The sequence below is a fragment of the Physella acuta genome, unplaced genomic scaffold, assembly GCF_028476545.2.
Source record: "Physella acuta isolate Inbredline_101_S28 unplaced genomic scaffold, ASM2847654v3 ptg000716l, whole genome shotgun sequence".
NCBI lineage: Eukaryota > Metazoa > Mollusca > Gastropoda > Physidae > Physella > Physella acuta.
Window position 1 is genome coordinate 533,611 of NW_026732234.1, and position 20,100 is coordinate 553,710.

At 33.9% G+C, this 20,100-nt stretch overlaps 1 protein-coding gene across 3 annotated transcripts; it reads left to right on the forward strand.

Annotated features, from left to right (window-relative positions):
* The first annotated feature begins 627 nt into the window (after positions 1-627).
* On the forward strand, positions 628-20,040 carry LOC131949826 (diacylglycerol O-acyltransferase 1). 3 transcript variants are annotated; one of them, XM_059311821.1, is made up of 17 exons: positions 1,121-1,175; positions 5,437-6,045; positions 6,477-6,564; positions 6,873-6,913; positions 7,709-7,791; positions 8,064-8,116; positions 13,372-13,474; positions 13,734-13,871; positions 14,748-14,816; positions 14,957-15,060; positions 15,183-15,221; positions 15,338-15,424; positions 15,713-15,825; positions 16,280-16,345; positions 16,490-16,577; positions 16,746-16,808; positions 17,377-20,040. In XM_059311821.1, exons 2-17 carry the CDS (start codon positions 5,474-5,476, stop codon positions 17,548-17,550), a joined length of 1,881 nt encoding a protein of 626 aa, XP_059167804.1. In that variant the 5' UTR covers positions 1,121-1,175; positions 5,437-5,473; the 3' UTR covers positions 17,551-20,040. The 3 variants fall into 3 exon arrangements, with proteins under 3 accessions (XP_059167805.1, XP_059167804.1, XP_059167803.1); XM_059311822.1 differs by lacking the exons at positions 1,121-1,175; positions 5,437-6,045 and adding an exon at positions 628-760 and having other exon boundaries at positions 17,377-18,715; XM_059311820.1 differs by lacking the exon at positions 1,121-1,175 and having other exon boundaries at positions 5,389-6,045.
* The last annotated feature ends 60 nt before the right edge of the window (positions 20,041-20,100 follow it).

Sequence of the window (20,100 nt, forward strand, 5' to 3'; positions counted from 1 at the left end):
TATGAGCTGTAAATCGAAAACAAATGTCCACGTAGGAACCTCTTCATAACTTCTGAGGTCGTAGACCGACCCTCGGGCGAATTAATTAAGCATTCAAATTCTCAATGTTTTCAAAAGCCTAAGCGAAGCTGGGCAGCATGCCTAAGTTATTTTATAAACTAATAATTTTTTATAATATTATAATAGACTATTCACTATAGACTATAAACTATAATAGACAATAGAAGATATAATTTAGAACATCTATCTCTATCTATAACTAAAACTATTCTATATTCTGTATATTATATATAGGCCTAATTAATGTAATTATCATATATAATATATAATTATATAATATATAGAATATAGGCCTAATAAATTATTAATCAATTATAGATCTAGATTTTAGATTTATATTAACTCTTGACATAAAAGTTCATTGAGCCATACTGCCTCGAGTCTATACCTAGATCTAAACTCTTAGATTTAGATCTAGATCTAGATTGAAGTCTAAAGTCCAAACACCATACGACCCGATAGACATAGATCTAGATCTAATTTTGGCTGGCAATGACTAGGCCCTAGGGGCCTATACAAAAAAGCCTAGTCTAAATCAAATTTTTAACATCGAAGAGCTCGTTAGATAACTGGAATTTGCCCCCCTCCTATATTATGAAATGGCGACGAAAACTCGCCTACGTCGCTCTCAAAGCACGAATAAAGTAGAAGACTCCCAGCAGACTGAACGAAAGGAGCGATTTTTAAGTGACTGTAAACCGTAAGTTAGATCGTTTTCATTTAACATTTTCATTTGCAATGTCGATTTACAGTCTAAAATCACCAGACCTGTGTATGGTAGAAAATAGTATGACTCTGAGTGGTTTAATTACTACGATATTTTGTTTTTGGCCTCAAAGAATTTCATTCTTATTTCCCTTTGTCAATATTTGACCTTGACTGTATATGCAAATTATGCAGATCAAGGCGTTACTAAAAATAGAAATGTTTTTGTTTATACAGCCCAGTCGGGTTAAGTTGGACCAGTGTCTTCAAACACTGAAGCTGTGTCGGATAACCGGCGTTCAAATGGCTGATACGGATATTCTAATACTAGAATTTAGATAAAATAATTTTCTAAAAGTTTTGTTGAATAAGAGTTAGCTCATTCACAAGTTAATTGTATTGTTTGTATGGTGTGTTTTTAGGCTATTTTAATTTTATTATTTATTATTTACTATTTAGGAGGTAATCTATCGGTTTGGGTACGTAAAATCGCCCGCGGCTATTAAATTACTATTAAGTATTAATGTACGAAAACGTTACCTCATTGTCAAGGCTTTAATAGAAGTAGATCTATATTGTCATATGTTTGTGTCAAATATTATAGATAAATGAATAATAAACCTAGATTCTAAATAAAATCTATCGTTTTGGCCCAACATTTGGGTACGTAAAATTACTAAAATCGCCCGCGGCTATTAATGTACGAAAACGTTACCTCATTGTCAAGGCTTTAATAGAAGTATATTGAAGTATATTGTCATATGTTTGTGTCAAATATTTTAGATAAATGAATAATAATAATAAACCTAAATCAATGGCTAAATACTAAATGAATTTTAGGTTGAATTATGGATTTTTTAAAATAAAATATTCTGTTATTTCAAATACACCATTAACTTCCTTACCCCTTACTTAAGAGAACATTTGACACCACATTGACATTTAAATATTTGTAAATGTCTAGCTTACTTGGTTGACGAGCAAAGAGAGAATTTGAAAATTACTGTAGAATGGAAAATGAAAGCCCAAAATCGCGTTCTTGCCCCTCGACCGGCATAACATGATGTCGTGGACTTGTGTACACGAGCTTTTAATTCCCACTATGGTAATCGCGTCAGCTTAGGCTATTTATATTTACTCACCGGAAAATAACAAAAAGCAACTGGTTGATAATAAAACTAGATCTAGTTATTTTATTATTTATTAAATTCTACTCTACATGTTATTCATACCATTTTATGAAATAATGAACACCTGCATAAATCAAATAACCATAATAAATATTTTTATTTCAAATTCTAATTTTAAATATTAAATATATCGATATAGGCCAGAAATTAACTTTAATTTAAACAGCAGTGTCTGAGAGCAAGATTTGCTATATATACAGCAGCCATTTGTAAAATAGAGTGGCTTCCCCCTGAATCTCACGCTATAAGCTTATAGATCTAGTTATAAAAATAAAACTTAAACATGATGAAGATGGCTGCTATAGTTAATGAGCATGGTTGCATCTGTTGGAAACATCGCTAGTCTTCATTTATTACGGAAAAGTTTTAATTCAATTGTTTAAAAACAGGTACATAAACGAAACAATGAAACATTTTTGTATTTTAAAAACCATAAATCCTCCTCAAAATGTGAAATAATTATTAAAATGTAAGGAGTCACCTGTTTTTCACATTACTAGCCGCAGGCAATTTTACGTACCCAAAATGATAGATTACCATTATTTAGGCCTATTATATTTATATATTTATAGTAATAATACCTATGACACTATGACGGCCTTTGAATCCGAACAGAACGTCCGCCTGTAACTGTAATGAGTCAAGTAATAACTACTAGGGCCTAAATAACTAAAAACTAATATTACTATAGTATACTATAGAGTATATTACTATAGTATAGACTAGATCTTGTAAATAATAGTGCCTACTTAGAATCTAGTACTTAGTAATTAATAGTATTAGTATTACTTACTTCTTAGTTAGTGTTAGACTAATTCACTAAATAATAGTATTAGACTAATATTACTATAAAGTATTATAATATTAGGCCTAAATATTTAAATTTTAAAATTAAAATAATAAAATAAGATATGATAGTGATACTACTAGTACTAGCTAGTGATAGCCTATGTAGGCCTATGTACTATACTATACTACAGACTTCTAGATCTGTATTAATATTAATATTAGGCCTAATAGTAATATGATTAATAAGGTTAATACGCCTAAATAATATAAAATTATATAGGCCTATATAGTATAAATTATATAGCCTATAGCACTATAGTATAGTTATAGGCCCTTATATACTTTAGGCCTAATCAGAGCCGTCGTTAGGAATAAGCGTGGCCTAGTGCCAACCATCCGCGCGAGGCCTGCTTTTTTCCATTATATAAATAGCCTATATAAAGATATATATATATATATATTATACATGCACACATAAAAGCTAAATATTTTGGAGTCTATAAGCTAATGTAAAACTTCTCACTTTAATAACAGATGTTTACCTCTCTCACGTTTTAGCAAATGCTCTTAATTTTTTTTTTTGCGAAGATATTAAATCACTTTTGACAGTTATGAAATCCATACCAAACACTCAAGGAAATTCAATGACATGCCAAAAAAATTAGGACAAAGTTGTTTAAAATGTTTGTTAATGACCAATAGTTAATATAAAAGTCAAGCGTTTTAGGTGAATTTAAAAAAAGAGACTGTACTGTTAGTAACTTAGTAAGTGCACAATTTTAGACAAATTACAATATCAACAAAACAAAAGTAATTAAAGTTAAAACAAAAGAAAAATGATAGCTTTTGGGCTTAGCTCGAATCGTGAATTAACACTGGTTACGAATCGTGAAAACCCACTCTATGTTTATGGATATCCAAAAGAAATAATTCTCAAATGTAGGGTGGAGCTTTGGGGTGGGTGGCAGTTAAAGCTATGCCTTGAGTTGCCAAACCCTAAGAAAAAAATCTCCAAATTCGAGTACTACGTTACTGGATCTCTGACCGGAGAAGGTTTGTGTTTATAGAGCGTCCACGTATTACATTACAGGCCATGATCGCGGTCTCACAAGAAAGGGTTCGTTACTATAATTAGGGAGAAAACGACGTTCCAGTCAGCTACACCTTATTTATGAGTTTCCAGACGGCATGTTCGGGCTGTCGTGAATGCCGGTACTTTAGACGTGTGAGAACTCAGGACAAATTTACAATAAAGTGAACTCTGCCCGAGGTATCAAAACAGTTATGACTTCAAAATTTGTTTAGAATCCATACAATATTTTTAAACCAAAATCATTATGGTCTTAACTATTGTAAAGGATATCCTGCAATTAAAAAAATGTGCGTTTATTAATGACTACCATATCACTGCCCTTCAATAATGCCCATTCCTCCATAAAAGTTGTGCAACGCGGACAATTCGATGACTATATTATGTCAGCACCATTGGAAACGATTGTATATAACAATTTGAATGAATTCGATAAATTAAAAATTCTGTTTGGTAACAGATGAATCTTTAAGATGACACAACATAACAACACTTTTATTCTCTTCCAAAAAAATAAATAAAAAATCACTCTGTTGGATTCCCGCCCCCCCCCCCCCCCCCTACTGATGTTGATGCCCCTATGCCCTCCCACCCCCTATGCCCGCCATTGAATGTTAATTTTGTTATACCAAGACAAGTAAGCCTACATATACGACAATTACAACAAGAAAGTCAGGACTAGCGTTCACTAATTGTCTACTACAGGCATCCTGTCTGTTCACTACAAAACGTCTTCATCAGGCCGCATACAATAGGGTATCTCATTACGTGTTTTCCAAATTTTCCTCCCTGGTCAGGTCGGGGGCTAATTCGAGTCTACCCATCTACAGTCACCTCAGGTCAAATGCAAGGCGACCGTACCCTTCACACTGGGAGGTGTGTGACACTATAATTTACGGCCTGTCCCAGTTTAGGTGGGTGATAACTCACTAACATCAACCGGGGCCTCATTTATAACAATCAACAACGTTGGCATTCGACCATTTAGTTTTTCCCAAGTTAATTCAGCATCAATTATTTAAGTTTACAAACTAATTCAGATAACAGTGAAGGTGCTGAAGCGCGGGGCCTGGGGCATTCGCCCCGCTCGCCACCCCCAAACGCCGGCTCTAGGCCTAATATTAAATATACTATAGGCCTACTTATTTAATATTTAGTAATACTATGCTCAAGTCTATAGTGAGTCCATAGACTAGATCTAATCTAGCATTCTAGAGTGTAGCTAGGCTATGATTAACTATTAACTAAGAAGGCCTAACTAAATAAATATTAAAGTGAATAGGCACCTATACTAAAAATAGTTACAATAACACTCAGAACTGTATCAGTGCGGTCAATTGTCAGTTGTATGCAGTCTAAATGCAGTATAATTAAATTTAGTTGTAAATCTTAAATCTAATCTATATATCTCATATCTATATATTATATTCTATATATTTACTAGGCATACTCAAACTATGTTAAAAATTTTAAAGTATTTATTTTTCACCTACCAAGATTAATTGTGGTATAGTGTTATAATTTTGTGGTTTATTTTATGAATAGACAATCTGAAAAATTGTTTAGGTCGGATTCAAATTTTGTGTTTAACTTTTAATATAGATCTTTATTAATACTAATATTGGTGCAAAATTGTTCAATGGCTCTGGATAAGAAAACCAAAGTCCAATTGAAGAAAAGCTTAACTTCAAAAGCTATTAGCTCTAATAAGAATAAAAACATACCTGGGCTGACAAAAGATCTCCTTTTTAATGGAAACACAGAAACTTCAGACACAAATGGTCATACTGTTGAAGAAGGCAAAACTCTGCTGCTGTCAGCAAGTTCTGAATGTGATAATTTAAGTTCTCTTTCTGATAATCATTTGTGTGTAGCATGCAGTACACAGCAGTCTTCCTTATTATTAGCCCAGCATCAGTGTAAAACACTGGGCTCCTTGCGACCACGACTTTCACACAATGGCACAAATGGTCATCTCTCCTGTGAGAAAATGACTAACCATCATAAGGTTGAAGCTGATGATATCAAGGAGCATCCACCAAGTGATAACAATTATAATAAGGCTACTAAAATTAGAAAAGGGCCACAAAAAGATGGTACAGGGCTTTATAAAATAGGGAAGAATTTGTTGTCAAGAAATGTTGCATTGCCATCTTGGCTTACAGAACCAGAGTTTATGGTGCATCCCAAACCAAAGGCCAATAAGGAATTGTAAGTTTATTGTTCTGGCTCTAACTCATTTAGTTCCTCCTTTTTATACATGTATTTTATTTATTTTTTCTGTAGAATTAGGCTAGACACACACACTAATTGCAGTATGAATCAGATCTTTTGACTTTTGACTCAATAATAATTGTCCATAATAATCCAGTAAATAATATTTCTAAAAGTTTGGTTATTTTACTGGTTGTTACTATAGTAAAATTAATTAAACTATATTCTTCTATATATTTGGGCTGATGTGGGTAACAACTTTGGATATCAGCTGTTTTTATAATATTGTATAGAAATTTTCTGAATTATACCTAGTAGGTATATTTTACTCATTTTTACCCTCTGTCATCTATTTTTATCTTACTTGTGGCCACCACTTTGCTGTTCTTTGCCTTATTCATTTTTGGCTTGTTCATTTTCTTTCTCAGAGTTCACAGCCATGCAGATTCCTTGTTTAGTACCAGCAGTGGATTCACTAATTATTATGGTGTCCTCAATCTTTGTCTCATACTACTGGTAAGGGTTTAACTTTGTTTTTATTTGTCTACATAGTCTTTACTTTATTGTACAATGTAGCTTTATCCTCATAACTATCCTGTACTGTCCTATTATCAAGAAGCAGGGAAATAGCTATAATTAAGTTTAAGAATAGTATGAATGAAATAAAGTGGTGAAGGTTAGTTTTGGATTAAATATTACCTTAATAATGAGTTAAATGTGTTTATTGTTTCTGTATTTTATATTTAACTGGAAAGCCTCTTTTCTCCATTGTATTAGATTTAATTAATGGATCTTTTAATGATTGCAATGTTATTTTTCTTCAGGTTTTGGGTAATGCTAGACTTTTTCTGGAAAACATCATCAAGTAATAGAAAAACTTAATCTTCATTTGTAAAATTTACTATTTTTATATTGCTTTTACTTTGTCCTTGATTACCTAGATTAAAAATAAAATAATTAAATGAAAATAAATATGGATTCACCAGATAAAGCAGAACTAAACATAATGTAATGAAAATTAAAACTGATATGTTTACTCAGGTTTTTCTTAGCACAGATCAAATGTGGTTAAGTCTGAAAAATTTAGTTTGAAAAACCTCAGTTGTTATTTTTATTTACATTATGTTCCAATGCTTTGTTTTACTAATTTTCAAATCACAGAATTGTGTTTCCCTTCCCTCTTTATCATTATGTCATCACAAAAAGTTAGTTTTACCCTAAAACAGCACAACAAAACTGCACCACATCCTTGGTATAATTCTGAATATTGTTTATTTTTTAAAAAAATAATATAGGTAGCTTTTCAAAAGGTAGAATGTAACATCATTTTATGGCTAACTCATTAACAAAAACATTTTTTTTAAATATTTGAAAGCTTACTATACATGTGTGACTTAAGTACCCTTATGTTCTTTCATTTTTCAATCCACAAGCTGTTAAGAGAATTAGCTGAGTGTTAATTTATTAATGATATAAACAAAATTAGACTTAATGTTTCATTAAACTGCTCAATTCTTTTATTTTTACATTTTATAATAAATTACTTCTGAGCAAGTATTTATTTATAAGTTATCATTAACCTTACTTTTTCCACCTTCTTAATACCAGATGTGGATCAAAATGTTTCTTAGATTATTTCAGATGTTTTGTTACATTTCAGATATGGCATTCTCATCAATTTATCATTTACAGACTGGTTTTTAAGTGAACCTTACAATTGGCCTAATTTGGCCTTGACTTTATGTAAGCAGCCATCTTCATATCTGTTATACTCTACTATCACAGGATTAGTTACTTGACCTTGCTTTTTTAATGTCAAATTTTGAAGAGTCTAATTTGGTTCTAAACTTATGAACATTTATAACAATAATGCAAAATTATGTACTGAATATTATGTTATAGTAGGTTAAATGCACTAATTTAATAGCTAAAGATCTGTGTATTAAATAAAATGTTTTTAAACATGTTCTTTAAATTCTTTCCATTATGTTGATTATTTTACGTTGTGTTCACAGCTATCACCATATTCCCTGCAATAGCCCTGTACACAGAAAAACTTCTCTCACTTGTAAGTTCCTTATACATTTTGTTCCACCATTCAGTTATGGTTTTATTTATAACCACTGTATAACAGTATAACTCAATTTCAGTCTTGTTAAAATATCTATTATAAACCAGTTAAAGAGTAGCTACATTTTAAATTTAATGTTGTGTGTGTGTGTTAATTAAATGTCAGATATTGTTAATACAATTCATTGGCACTGTTAGTTTACCTAAAGGTATTACTGTGATGGTCAAAGTCTGATTTTAAGTGTAAAATTAGAAGTCTTGTGTTAAGGAATTTTACTTACATGTAAATCCCTGTAAATCTTCATGAGTCATAAGGTCTAGTAACTGTAAATAAATTTTGCATTGTAGGTCTGCACTGTATTAATAAATTTCATTTTATTTAAGTTTATTATTTTGGTAAACCTCCTTTACCCCACAAAGATGCACATATGAAAGAATGACACCACCTCACTTCCCTTTACAATATCAGTTCCCCTTACATTTATTTTCTGAAGATATGTATACATAGGTACGACCTGTGAATGGCTTTTTTAAATTATATTCATAATGACATGACTCTTAAGTTCTGAACCCACTCAGTTCTGAGTATAAGATGATACAACTTTTAAGCTTTATTGTTAAACTGATCAAGTAAACTGTTTATTTAATAATATAAGGTAGAATTTTCTAGAAATAATTAGTTTGTAATGCCAAAGTCAAACAATGATTGAAAGTCATGTCTTTGCGAGTATTACTACCAGGTTGAGATTCCCTCAAAATGATAGTGAAATTTGCTACTCAGCAAGTATGATTGGGTTGTTGTTTTTTGAAGTATCTCTTCTTAAAGTAATGAGTTCTAGACTCTCGATCTATTTGGATTTTTATTTTTCTTAATTTTGGGGCATTTCATTGGAACCAATGTTTTTTGTTTAACAAAAACGTTCTTTCCTAGAGTGCAGCTTATGTATAATGTACTTTGTGTTCACGTGGTACATTACATTGTTTACTCCGGAACTTTTGGGTCAAGGTTGGATTTTTGTGTGGTTATTTTTAGAATTTACCTAAAGCTATCATGCAGTCCTTGGCTTATCAAAACCTTGAACTAATGACGTCTTCGTGCAGTGAATATGTTTCGCTTACCGCATCTACCGTTTAATCACATGCTCCATATTTTTTTTTGTCTTAAACATGCAACCTCGGCTGTATTTTGTTTCTGTCCGGCATGGGTGATTCATGTAGAGTATTATAGGGGGGGGGGGGGGGTATGTAAAGTATGTTAAATAGTAACTATAGGATAGGCCCATAGCTTTTAAATCCAGTGTGTTAATGTATGTTTTGAGCTGGTGTTCTTGTATTGGCAAGTGCGTGGGTATTGTTTTCTGGTCCCAGTTTAACACCGTTTTATTATTTCCATTATGGGACAGTGGTATGTAAAAAGGCGGGTAAAAAGTAAAATCAATATCTCCATTGACCCTGTATTGGGGTCAAGGCCTCGATGAATTGATTGGATTGGACTCAGCTAGTGCTGGGGGAAAAAAACATGGTTTCTCTTCGTTTATGGGTAAATATGTGACATGTATCTATATACGAACATGTGACATCTCTTGATACGAATAAAGTTGCATCCTAAAAGTGAACAAATATAAATATTGTCTAGATATATGTCTAATTGATTTTTAAACTTTTGATAACAGATTAAAATACTGTTGTAGCCGTAGTAGTACGTATAAAATGATTGTTGTTTCAATGTTTGGGTTCAGTAATGTTTGTATGGGTGGAATTTTTTTGTGTTCGTTTTAATGTGATGTAGGGAAAAAATATAACTGTTAAAACGGCTTGACATGCCCGCCCCGCCACTATAATTGTAGAACAGAGAGCACTTTAACGGGCGAGGTCACCGTGCTTTCGTACTTGGCCCACTTCGAGAAAGCTGATTAGTAATTTTCCTGTTGAACAGATGATGTCAGTTGAAAGACTAGACTTCTGTTTTCTAGAGTCTTTTTTTCCCCCACCTAGGTAACTTTACAGGTAAACTAACGGGAAAATAATATATCAACTACATAACATATCGGTTGATTTTTATGGGAGGTGTGCTTACATTAACATTTTACTCCGCGTGAAGGGGGGGGGGGGGGGCGACCCTGGTTAAAGTGTAGGCTATACTTGATATATCATTTATACGGATGGACATGCTGACTTTGTGGGAGGTGTTCACGTGATGACTTTGTGGGAGGTGTTTACGTGATGACTTTGTGGGAGGTGTTTACGTGATGACTTTGTGGGAGGTGATGACTTTGTGGGAGGTGTTTACGCGATGACTTTGTGGGAGGTGATGACTTTGTGGGAGGTGTTTACGTGATGACTTTGTGGGAGGTGATGACTTTGTGGGAGGTGTTTACGTGTTGACTTTGTGGAAGTTGACGCGCTAACTTTGTGGGAGGTGATGACTTTGTGGGAGGTGTTTACGTGTTGACTTTGTGGGAGGTGATAACTTTGTGGGAGGTGTTTACGTGATGACTTTGTGGGAGGTGTTTACGTGATGACTTTGTGGGAGGTGTTTACGTGATGACTTTGTGGGAGGTGATGACTTTGTGGGAGGTGTTTACGCGATGACTTTGTGGGAGGTGATGACTTTGTGGGAGGTGTTTACGTGATGACTTTGTGGGAGGTGATGACTTTGTGGGAGGTGTTTACGTGTTGACTTTGTGGAAGTTGACGCGCTAACTTTGTGGGAGGTGATGACTTTGTGGGAGGTGTTTACGTGTTGACTTTGTGGGAGGTGATAACTTTGTGGGAGGTGTTTACGTGATGACTTTGTGGGAGGTGTTCACTTACTTACTTTGTGGGAGGTAATGACTTTGTTGGAGGTGTTTACGTGATGACTTTGTTGGAGGTGTTTACGTGATGACTGTGAGAGGTGTTCACGTGATGACTTTGTGGGAGGTGTTCACGTGCTAACTTTGTGGGAGGTGTTCACGTGATGACTTTGTGAGAGGTGTTCACGTGATGACTTTGTGAGAGGTGTTCACGTGATGACTCTATGGATGTAAGCATGCTGACTTATTGGGAATGTTCTTGATTCAAGACTAACGGTCGGCATTACTGGTGCACTACAAAAAGCTCGACACTGAAGAAAGATTACCGACCTAGCGACTTGACACATTATTGACTGACCTCACATCTCTCGTCAGATGATGACGACATGAAGTGGTTGGCCCAGATGTGACGCACTGAGGGGCGCGTTCACTAATCGCTAAGTCAGTACTCACACTGGGATCATGTTGATAAGAGGATCAGAAACATAGGGGGTTGGGCTTGACAAGGGGATGAGAAGCATGGGGGGTGGGGGGCTGGGCTTGACAAGAGGATAAGGAACATGGGGAGAGGGTTGGGCTTGACAAGGGGATAAGGAGCAGGTCTGTGCTAGCAACCGTCTAGTTTACATGGTGTAATTGTGGTAATTTCTTTGCTTTGAAAAAAGTTTGAGTTTGTAATGTTTTACATTTATGCTCAATTTGCATTCTCGTTGATTTGTTATTGCGACATCACTAAATATTCCCTATCTGTTGTTGGATAAACTTGTATATACTTGTTACCTCTAGTCATCTGCTGTAGGAATCAAATTTTAGCTGGGACATAAGATTGTTTGACTGAATGAGTAGTAGGCGTATTCTAATTGTGGCGTCGTAGTTGGCAACTTGTGGGAGGGGGAGATAACGATTAGGTTAACAGTGGGGTCTCTAGGGCGGGTGGCAACAACCATATAGTAAAAATATAGTCAGTATGGTGTCACCCCCATCTTATATTATAAGTTATAATATATGGGTTCACCCTATGTCGAATGATATGCGTGAGTTCAATAAGCTATTTACCTAACTGGAAACGGTGAACATAACAACCCCCCCCCCTTTCACACACACCGCTTTGTGACGCTACTGAAGCAAGACTAATCAGAAAAGTTTGATTACTTTGCAAGCCCAGACTGTTTCATTACTATTTAGCATAGGGTCATTAACACAAGTATGAAATGTTGGGGTGTTAATTATTTTTCCCCCTTCTCTTCGCTTCTTCGGCGTCTTGCTCGCTCAGAGGGGAAAAGTACCGAAGCTTCTTCCCAATGTTTACATTTTTCTGTTTGGCTGAACAGGGCATTAACCCCGCGCTCGGGTCAAAAAGGTGTATAAATAGAACCGACAGGACCTATTGAATTGCAGTTGGTTGTCCACGTGATCACTGGAGCGGTGGGAACGTGAGGAACTTTGGGAAATCGTATGGCAGCCCGCATGGGCCAGTGTTGACAAAACACCTAGCGCAGCGCTGTTATCACAAAGTTCACGCAACTGGCGGGCCTGTCTGGTGAACTCCTGCCTTCTGCTAGACAGCAGTGAACTCAGTGGCGTAACCAACCTGTCCACAGTTTGATTTAGGGCAGGTGAGGAAACATAAAGGCCGCCCCTATACAATATTAATACAACAACCAGGAGGGGGAGGGGGGGCGTGCATAAATGACGTCACACTCTTAGTAGGAAGAGGGTCAGTAATTTTGTGACAATAGGCCTTTCCCAAAAACAAAAATAAAATAAAACGAAAACAAAATCATTTTCATTTTTTGAGAAATACAAATGTACAGTATGTTACATATTTTAACCAAAGGCCCTTATGTGCGAAGTGTCATGGATGGGCTACTCCTTTCCCTTCCCTCCTCGCTTTCTCGCCACTTTTTTTTAATTAGAAGTTTGTTGTACCCATCTACAAAGTTATCTCTTCCGTTATTAGCTACCTACTTTATTCTAACTCCGCCCATGCTTTACTTTATCTTCGCGAGACAAGTAAGCCGAACGGTCTTGGGGTTAGGCCTAGATCCGTGGTCCAGGCTTGAAGGAAATATTGAACAAAAAATTAATCACGCGGGTTTTTTTTTTCGACTGTGCACGATAACTTATCTTAAGTTTGTTTTCTGTATTCACTGATGTAAGATTTTCAAGTCGCATTGATACAGGGAGATAAGGCAGTGGTTCTCAAATTGTTGAGTCCCATTCGGACATAGGTCACAAAATCAGCTCCACTCTCCGCTCTTTCTGTCTGTCCCTCCCTCAAGATAGAAGAAGCTGATGTTTTTTTTTTTTTTTTTTTTTTTTAATTTGATTGCCACATTTCCTGTTGTGGGTATTGAAAGATGACACATTCCTTTCTCATGTGGTAGGCTACAAAAAAAGACGTCCCTTATTTTCTATTGTTTCTGTTTTATGATAAAATTAGTTTCACCTCCCCCAGGGAAAGATCAGCAACAGAACTGGGACAATCATCTATGTGATAAACCTTTCTGTTCTCCTACTGTTTCCTGCTGCTATTATTTACTACCTACATCCAGTCATTGGTAAATCATTTCCTCCACTTTGATACATTCTGTAGCATATTACAGTAAAAACATATTTTTAAATGTCTTAAAATGTAAATAAATGATTGGTTTTTTTAAAACTATCTCTACAATATATTTTTGTGTTCCCTGAGAAGTCAGTATGCATTTAAATACAAGTTTTTATTTTCCTCCCCTGTTTGCTAGTTAGTTCATGTTTTATAATTCTCTACATGACTTGTTCTTTTACAATAATTTGTAATGATGATTTTTCTTTCAGCTTTCTCCATCTTCACATTGGGTAATGTGACCATCTGTTTCCTCAAGCTTATCTCATATGGCCATGTCAACTTCTGGTGCAGGGAATATCTCAATGTCAATAAATTCAAGAGGAGATCATCCTCAGGGAATTTGGATGGTAAGAGTTATCCTAAAGTTGTTTTTTTTTTTCTTCATTCTCTAAGTATGAATCACATTAGAGTATAGAATATTTATTAGTAAAATATTAAAAACATCAAATCATTTTGAAAAATCAAAACATGAATTGAAATGAACTAAAAATCAATAAATTGGTGATTAAATACTGGTTTCACCTTTGAGGAAAATGGGTTCATCTGTGTGGTTAGCAAGGTTATGTCACCCTTAGCCAACTTGTCCCATAAACTATCCTGGTCTTAACCGAAACCAACATGATAAGCTAAACCCAAAAGTTTAGGTAACATAAACTGAGATAAATGGAAATGAGATAGTAGCTGTGGGAAAATTGTACATACGAGCCGACCCGCGGTGTATCATACGCCGCTATTTAGTTGTTGTTTTTTTCTACTTTTCAGTAATTCATAATTTGTGAATTCGACAGTACCAATGCTGCCACTGAAAATATGTGCTTTAAAACATTAAAAACCCCTCCCTCCCCCCCCCCCCCCCCCGTGAAAGCAGCAGCCTCCTCTTAGTTACCTCCTCTAATTTTAATATCGTTTCAAACTAAATTATCTGCCCCTAATAGCCGTCACCAAACCCTGCTCTATGATTGTAAAATGTAAACATTTAGAGTGAACAACAGCTCACCAGTCCATGTAGGGGTGGGGGGGGAGGGGGGGTTGCGGTAGAGAGGAAGAGAGGGGATTGCAAGGCGCGCTTGCAGCTTGTTTTCTAAAGGCTCCCAGAAGAGAATTATATATATAGATTTTCTACCTGACAACCATTGATTTAGTTTGATGTGAGCTTTTTGTTTTTCTATCTAATGTTTATTTCACTGAAATAAGTGAGTACAATATTTATTTTCAAACTGTAGTCTCTCAGAAGTCTAACAACACAGCAACTGAAGTTACACAGTCATACCCCGGAAATCTCAATGTTAAAGGTACTTTGATGATAGCTAGAGATGCACATTCTATACATTTATATTTTCTGAAATTATTCTACTTTCATGCACAATAACTTGTATTATCTCAGTTTTAATATTAAACAGAATTTTTATTTTGGCCTTTTGTTTTTGTCCAGATTTGGCTTATTTTATGTTTGCTCCAACTTTGTGTTATGAGCTGAATTTTCCAAGATCTGCCCGCATTAGGAAGCGATTCCTAGCCAAGCGCATTATTGAAATGGTTAGTCCTAAAAATGCATTTATATATATATTGCAAAATACTACATATAATTTTAAAATTTCTAAGCAAGCCATATAACTCTACCAAAACAAGTGTATCATAGACTTACTGTTATATTCCAGGTATTTCTGTGTTGGCTGATGGTTGCTCTTATGCAGCAGGTAATCCCACACTGTGGCTTTGTAACAATTTTTTTGTGAAACTTATGTTACGAAAAGTTTGATGTAGCAAATAACATAGGAAAGATGGTTGATTGAAGGTAATTTATCTTTGACAGTGGATTGTCCCTGCTGTGAACAATGCTAGACAACCTTTAGCTGAGATGGAAGCTTTCAAAATGCTGGAGCGCCTGTTAAAACTATCAGTAGGCCATTTTTGTTATTTAATATTGCGGAACATCTTGAGCAATCATATATTTTATAAATAGCGTAATGTGACATTATGTTTGGCGGACCTCCTAATTCTTCTTTCTTGTTTTTGTCGTTCTGCCATCATAAATCTATTTTTACAATTGTTATTTTGTCAAAGAAAAATTCTGGCAAATATTAGGCCTAATGGTTTTTTTTTTAATTTCATGCTTTTTTGATCTTGTTTCATACTTACTTTTCAAAAATATGCATTTTTTCAGTGACTTAAATTTTTGTTTTACCAGATACCAAACCATTTGATCTGGCTAGTATTTTTCTACTGGTTCTTTCACTCCACTTTAAATGTTGTAGCTGAACTGTTAAGGTTTGGAGACAGAGTTTTCTACAAGGACTGGTGGTAGGTACTCACTCTTAAATCACATTATTCATCTGTCATTGCTTGACATTATCTTGGATATAACCTTTTGTGTTATTAGAAGTTTTAGGTAGTGATATCTCTAGATATTAAATTAAATTAAATGCATAATCTAAAATTTTGTTGTTAGCAAAATAATGTTTTATGGGATGATCCATAAATGATGTTATAGACTTTACCCCACCTTCCATGACAATATAAAGTTCCACCAATCAAAACAATAGCCATAATTCTAGTATAAATTATCATGTTTTCAGTCATTTTTATTTGAAAAACATTTTACATTTTTTGAGCTCTTTCCTGCTAGGTGTGTGATTTTTTTTTTTATGATTGACCCCAACCCCTATATTAAAAAAATAAATCTTGGAATTCATATCTGCAACACACTTTCTTGTACATTTATGTTTTTTGTTATTGAGAACTTTTTAATCTCCAGGAATGCTGAAACTGTGTCTGAGTTCTGGCAGCACTGGAACATCCCTGTTCACAGATTTGCTACTAGGTACAGCCTGCTAGTTTCTTCAAATTCTTCATTAGATTTGTTTAAAAATGTCTTTTGCTCAATAGTTAACTTTGGATTAAAGGTTACGGTTACCTTTAATTAAATTAAATGCTAGTGTCAAATCCGTCATGGTTTAATCCTCAGACATGTGTACAAGCCCTTGCTGAGCACTGGATGTTCTAGGTTTACTGCCTCATGCTTTGTTTTTTTACTGTCAGCTTTTTTTCATGAGGTGAGGTGTTGCTTTTATTTAAAATAAAGTATTGGTAGGGTAACTGTTTAAGCTTGTGGGGAGTTTTGCTTAGTACAATAATATTTTCTTGTAAATTAAATTGTGTGCAATTAATTTATTTAAATATTCTATTCCATATTAACCTGTTTAAATTTTTCCCTACCACAGTATCTAATCAGTGTACCCCTTAGGATGTTTAAAACCTGGGCTTTCATGGGAATGTTGATGCAGGTCTGATTCTTTTTATTTTATTTTAACTGTGCTTAGATTATCCAATTACACTTCACGTTGATAAATCTTGTTTAAATCAGCAAATGAATTTAGATTATCACTTTTAAAGCAACTAAATATTACCTATGTTATATTTCAAAGCAATAATCCCAGCTTAATTTTAATCTGATTTTATAGGTTTAAAATTTTTATTATTTGAAATATATTAACATTTAGAAATATTTATTAAGCAGTAAAGTTATATGTGTTGCTGCTAGATATTTTAGTAAAGTAAAGTTTCCCTTTCAAACCTGAAGGCCTATGGGGCAAGTGAAGTAGAGTTCACTTGTTTTTGTGACCTCAGCATATGAAGAGATAGTGTGGTCAGCACTATGCTCAGCCGTCTTTACTTTCCCTAACGTGAGTTAGGTACCCATCAGAGTTGGGTGGACTCATATATGGTGGTCTATATACTGACTTGAACCCGGATTCGAACTTGAGACTTACGGGTTAGCAGTCCAGCTCTCTACCGCTAGACCACTCGTCCCACGCTAGATATTTACTATACCATAAAATGATCCTACCCCAGGTTCCTACAGCATACTTGACATCTAAGTTTGTGCGAGGCAAGTGGGGCAACATCACCATGTGGTTGTCTCTCATCCTTGGCCAGCCAGTGGCCATTTTGGCCTACTTTCATGACTACTATATTGTCCACTCCCTTCCTCTGCTCAACAACAGCACAGCAACACCAGGTCTGTAATTGGATGACAGTGCAGCAGTATAAAACTTTTGTGATGAATGCCTAGAGACCAAATATTTAAAGTGGTGCATGGATATTTAGGGGTCACCATAAATGACATCACACAATCCAGCTAATATTTTTATTCTAAATCTTCTTCACTCCAATGGTTACAAAAGCCAAGTTTTTCCCTTGAGATATTCAAAATTCAATCACACCCCCCTCCAATCCAAACAAGATAAACTAAAGTTATCATGTTTTGTTTTTTCTTTGCTTTTAAATACACAAATTTCCTAAACCCTCTAGTCCCATAATTAGTGCAGAAGTGATAGCCACTTCACCCCACTTTTTCAGGTTGTGTGATGTCACTTTAGAGTCCTTATTGATCATGTTTATTATATTTAGCTCACTAATTTCTTATGTACAGTTGAATTTTTATGTTATTACTATTAAGTAATTTACTGTGTAAGGAAAAAATTGTAGAACTAATGGTTATTGCTGACTTGATTATGATTTTATAAAGTAAATTTAACTTTTACTTATGTAAGAATGCAGTTTAGTATTTAGAATTTTTCATCTTGCTTCTGTAATGATGAATATACTAGTATTTTTTCCTCTTTTTAATTTTTTCCGTTACTGTGTGTAATATCAGTCTCAATATCAAACTGCAGGGATTAAATTAAAATTAACCCAAGAATAAAATGTTTTATAAAACTGAGTCTTTTTGAAGTTACTTAGTGGGTTTCTCCTTAATCAAGAGATACAGTACTTACTGTTCAGCAGCTAATGGGGGGGGGGGGGGGCTCTGTTGGAAAATAACCACATTTATTTAACCACAGTTTTTTGTGGAATTTGTTGCACTAATGTTGTTAAAATGTTTTCAAAGCCAAATTAAACTACTTATTTTTACTATTTTATCCTCCTAAATTCTATAAATCTTTTATTTATAAAGCCAATACAAGTAAATCTAACACTATTAAATTATGGGTGGGTTAACCATTTATTTATTAATTAAATTAGTATTCATTTTTAAATTTAATTCTAAACACATTGTTGCCTAAAATTCATACAATTTTAATAACAGCTCAACATTTCTTTAGTATGTCCAAGTAAATTTGATTTCACGGTATTTTATTAAAGGAAATTATTCCTTTTATGTTTATTTTATGATCAGTATAAATATTTTTTGCTGTATATAGTAGATTATAATTTTCCCAACTGTTATCTGGACATGTCTTATAATCACTTAGTGACCTGTTGTTTCTTGAGCATAATTATTAAAACAAGCTGTTCTGTTGACTTATTTCAGTAGATAAGGGGTTAGATACAAATGTTATGGATTCTATTTTCTTACATTGTAATTACTATCTACATTATATTTTTATTATTTAGAATTTGTTAATGAAATAGTTATGCATCTGTAATATTTGACATGTACTTGTTTTGTATTTATGGAAAAAGGTAATGCAAAATTGATGTCAAATTTATATATTTTTTCTGTAATTATACATAGTTTACAGCTATGTTCATGATAAAAAATCTTACTATTATGTGTGGCATTATGAGCTTTAGGATTGTTTAATTTTATTTTTTATGTAACAAATAACATGACCAGAAATTTACAAGAAAATAATAGCTTAATGCTGTGATGAACTAAACTGATAAATTTACAGCATTGAAAAAATGTCCTAACTATTTAATACAATTTTAGATGCTCATATTACTGGTAATATCTATCAGAACTACTATCATCACTCATCCAAACAACTTGAGTTTTAAATTATAGGGAAGTGACTTTTTTGAAATATTTAACTGGAAAAAGGTGATCAATAAATTTTTTTGTTACTTTGGTGGTTGCTTTGGTGGTTGCTAAGAACATTAGTCAGCTACCTCTATGCCACAATAATTTAGTTATGTTGCTTACCTAAGCTTAGAAAGAACTGGAACTCCAACATCAACAAAAGTTATTAATTTTGCACCATAACCACATATTTTGACATGTTTGTTATGAACCTTCCATCAGTTTCTCACAAATTGACTTCAGAAATGTTTATGCAATGTGATTCACAAGGCCATATAAATGTTACCACTACCTAAGTTTTTAAAGCTTTAATTTTAGGGATGTATTTAAATTATGCATTTATTTATTCACCTTTTCAAGTTACTTTATAAAATGTCTTTAGCCTAATTACTACATAGTGATATATAAATATAGGTCTTACAAGAGACTGCTCAAGCAGTTTGTAACTGTCTAGTAAAGTTGATTATTAAATTCTCAATTATTTTTTTTATACTATTTGCTTCTGTAATGAACTTATTTTTCTTCCTAAGCTTAACTCTGCTAGTTCTATACTCAGCATTGCTCACCCCTTACTTATAAATTGTGCATTTATTTTATTTTCTTACCCTTTTCTAAAACACAAACTATAGCTTGTATTTAAACAAATGACCAGTACTTGACATAATTACGGTAATTACTTTATATGTAAAAATCATTAAATAAAAAATGTACAATTGATGCTCACTTTTTTTTTTTTGCACAGTCTTTAATTGGCTTCTAGTTCTCAGCCA

Bases quoted from the DNA above. Each gene is read 5' to 3' on its own strand.
- LOC131949826 (XM_059311821.1), top strand. From the start codon at position 5,474: ATGGCTCTGGATAAGAAAACCAAAGTCCAATTGAAGAAAAGCTTAACT. The intron at 6,046-6,476 runs GTAAGTTTATTG...TTTCTTTCTCAG, and splicing joins CCAAAGGCCAATAAGGAATT to AGTTCACAGCCATGCAGATT. The intron at 16,578-16,745 runs GTGAGGTGTTGC...TCCCTACCACAG, and splicing joins TGTCAGCTTTTTTTCATGAG to TATCTAATCAGTGTACCCCT.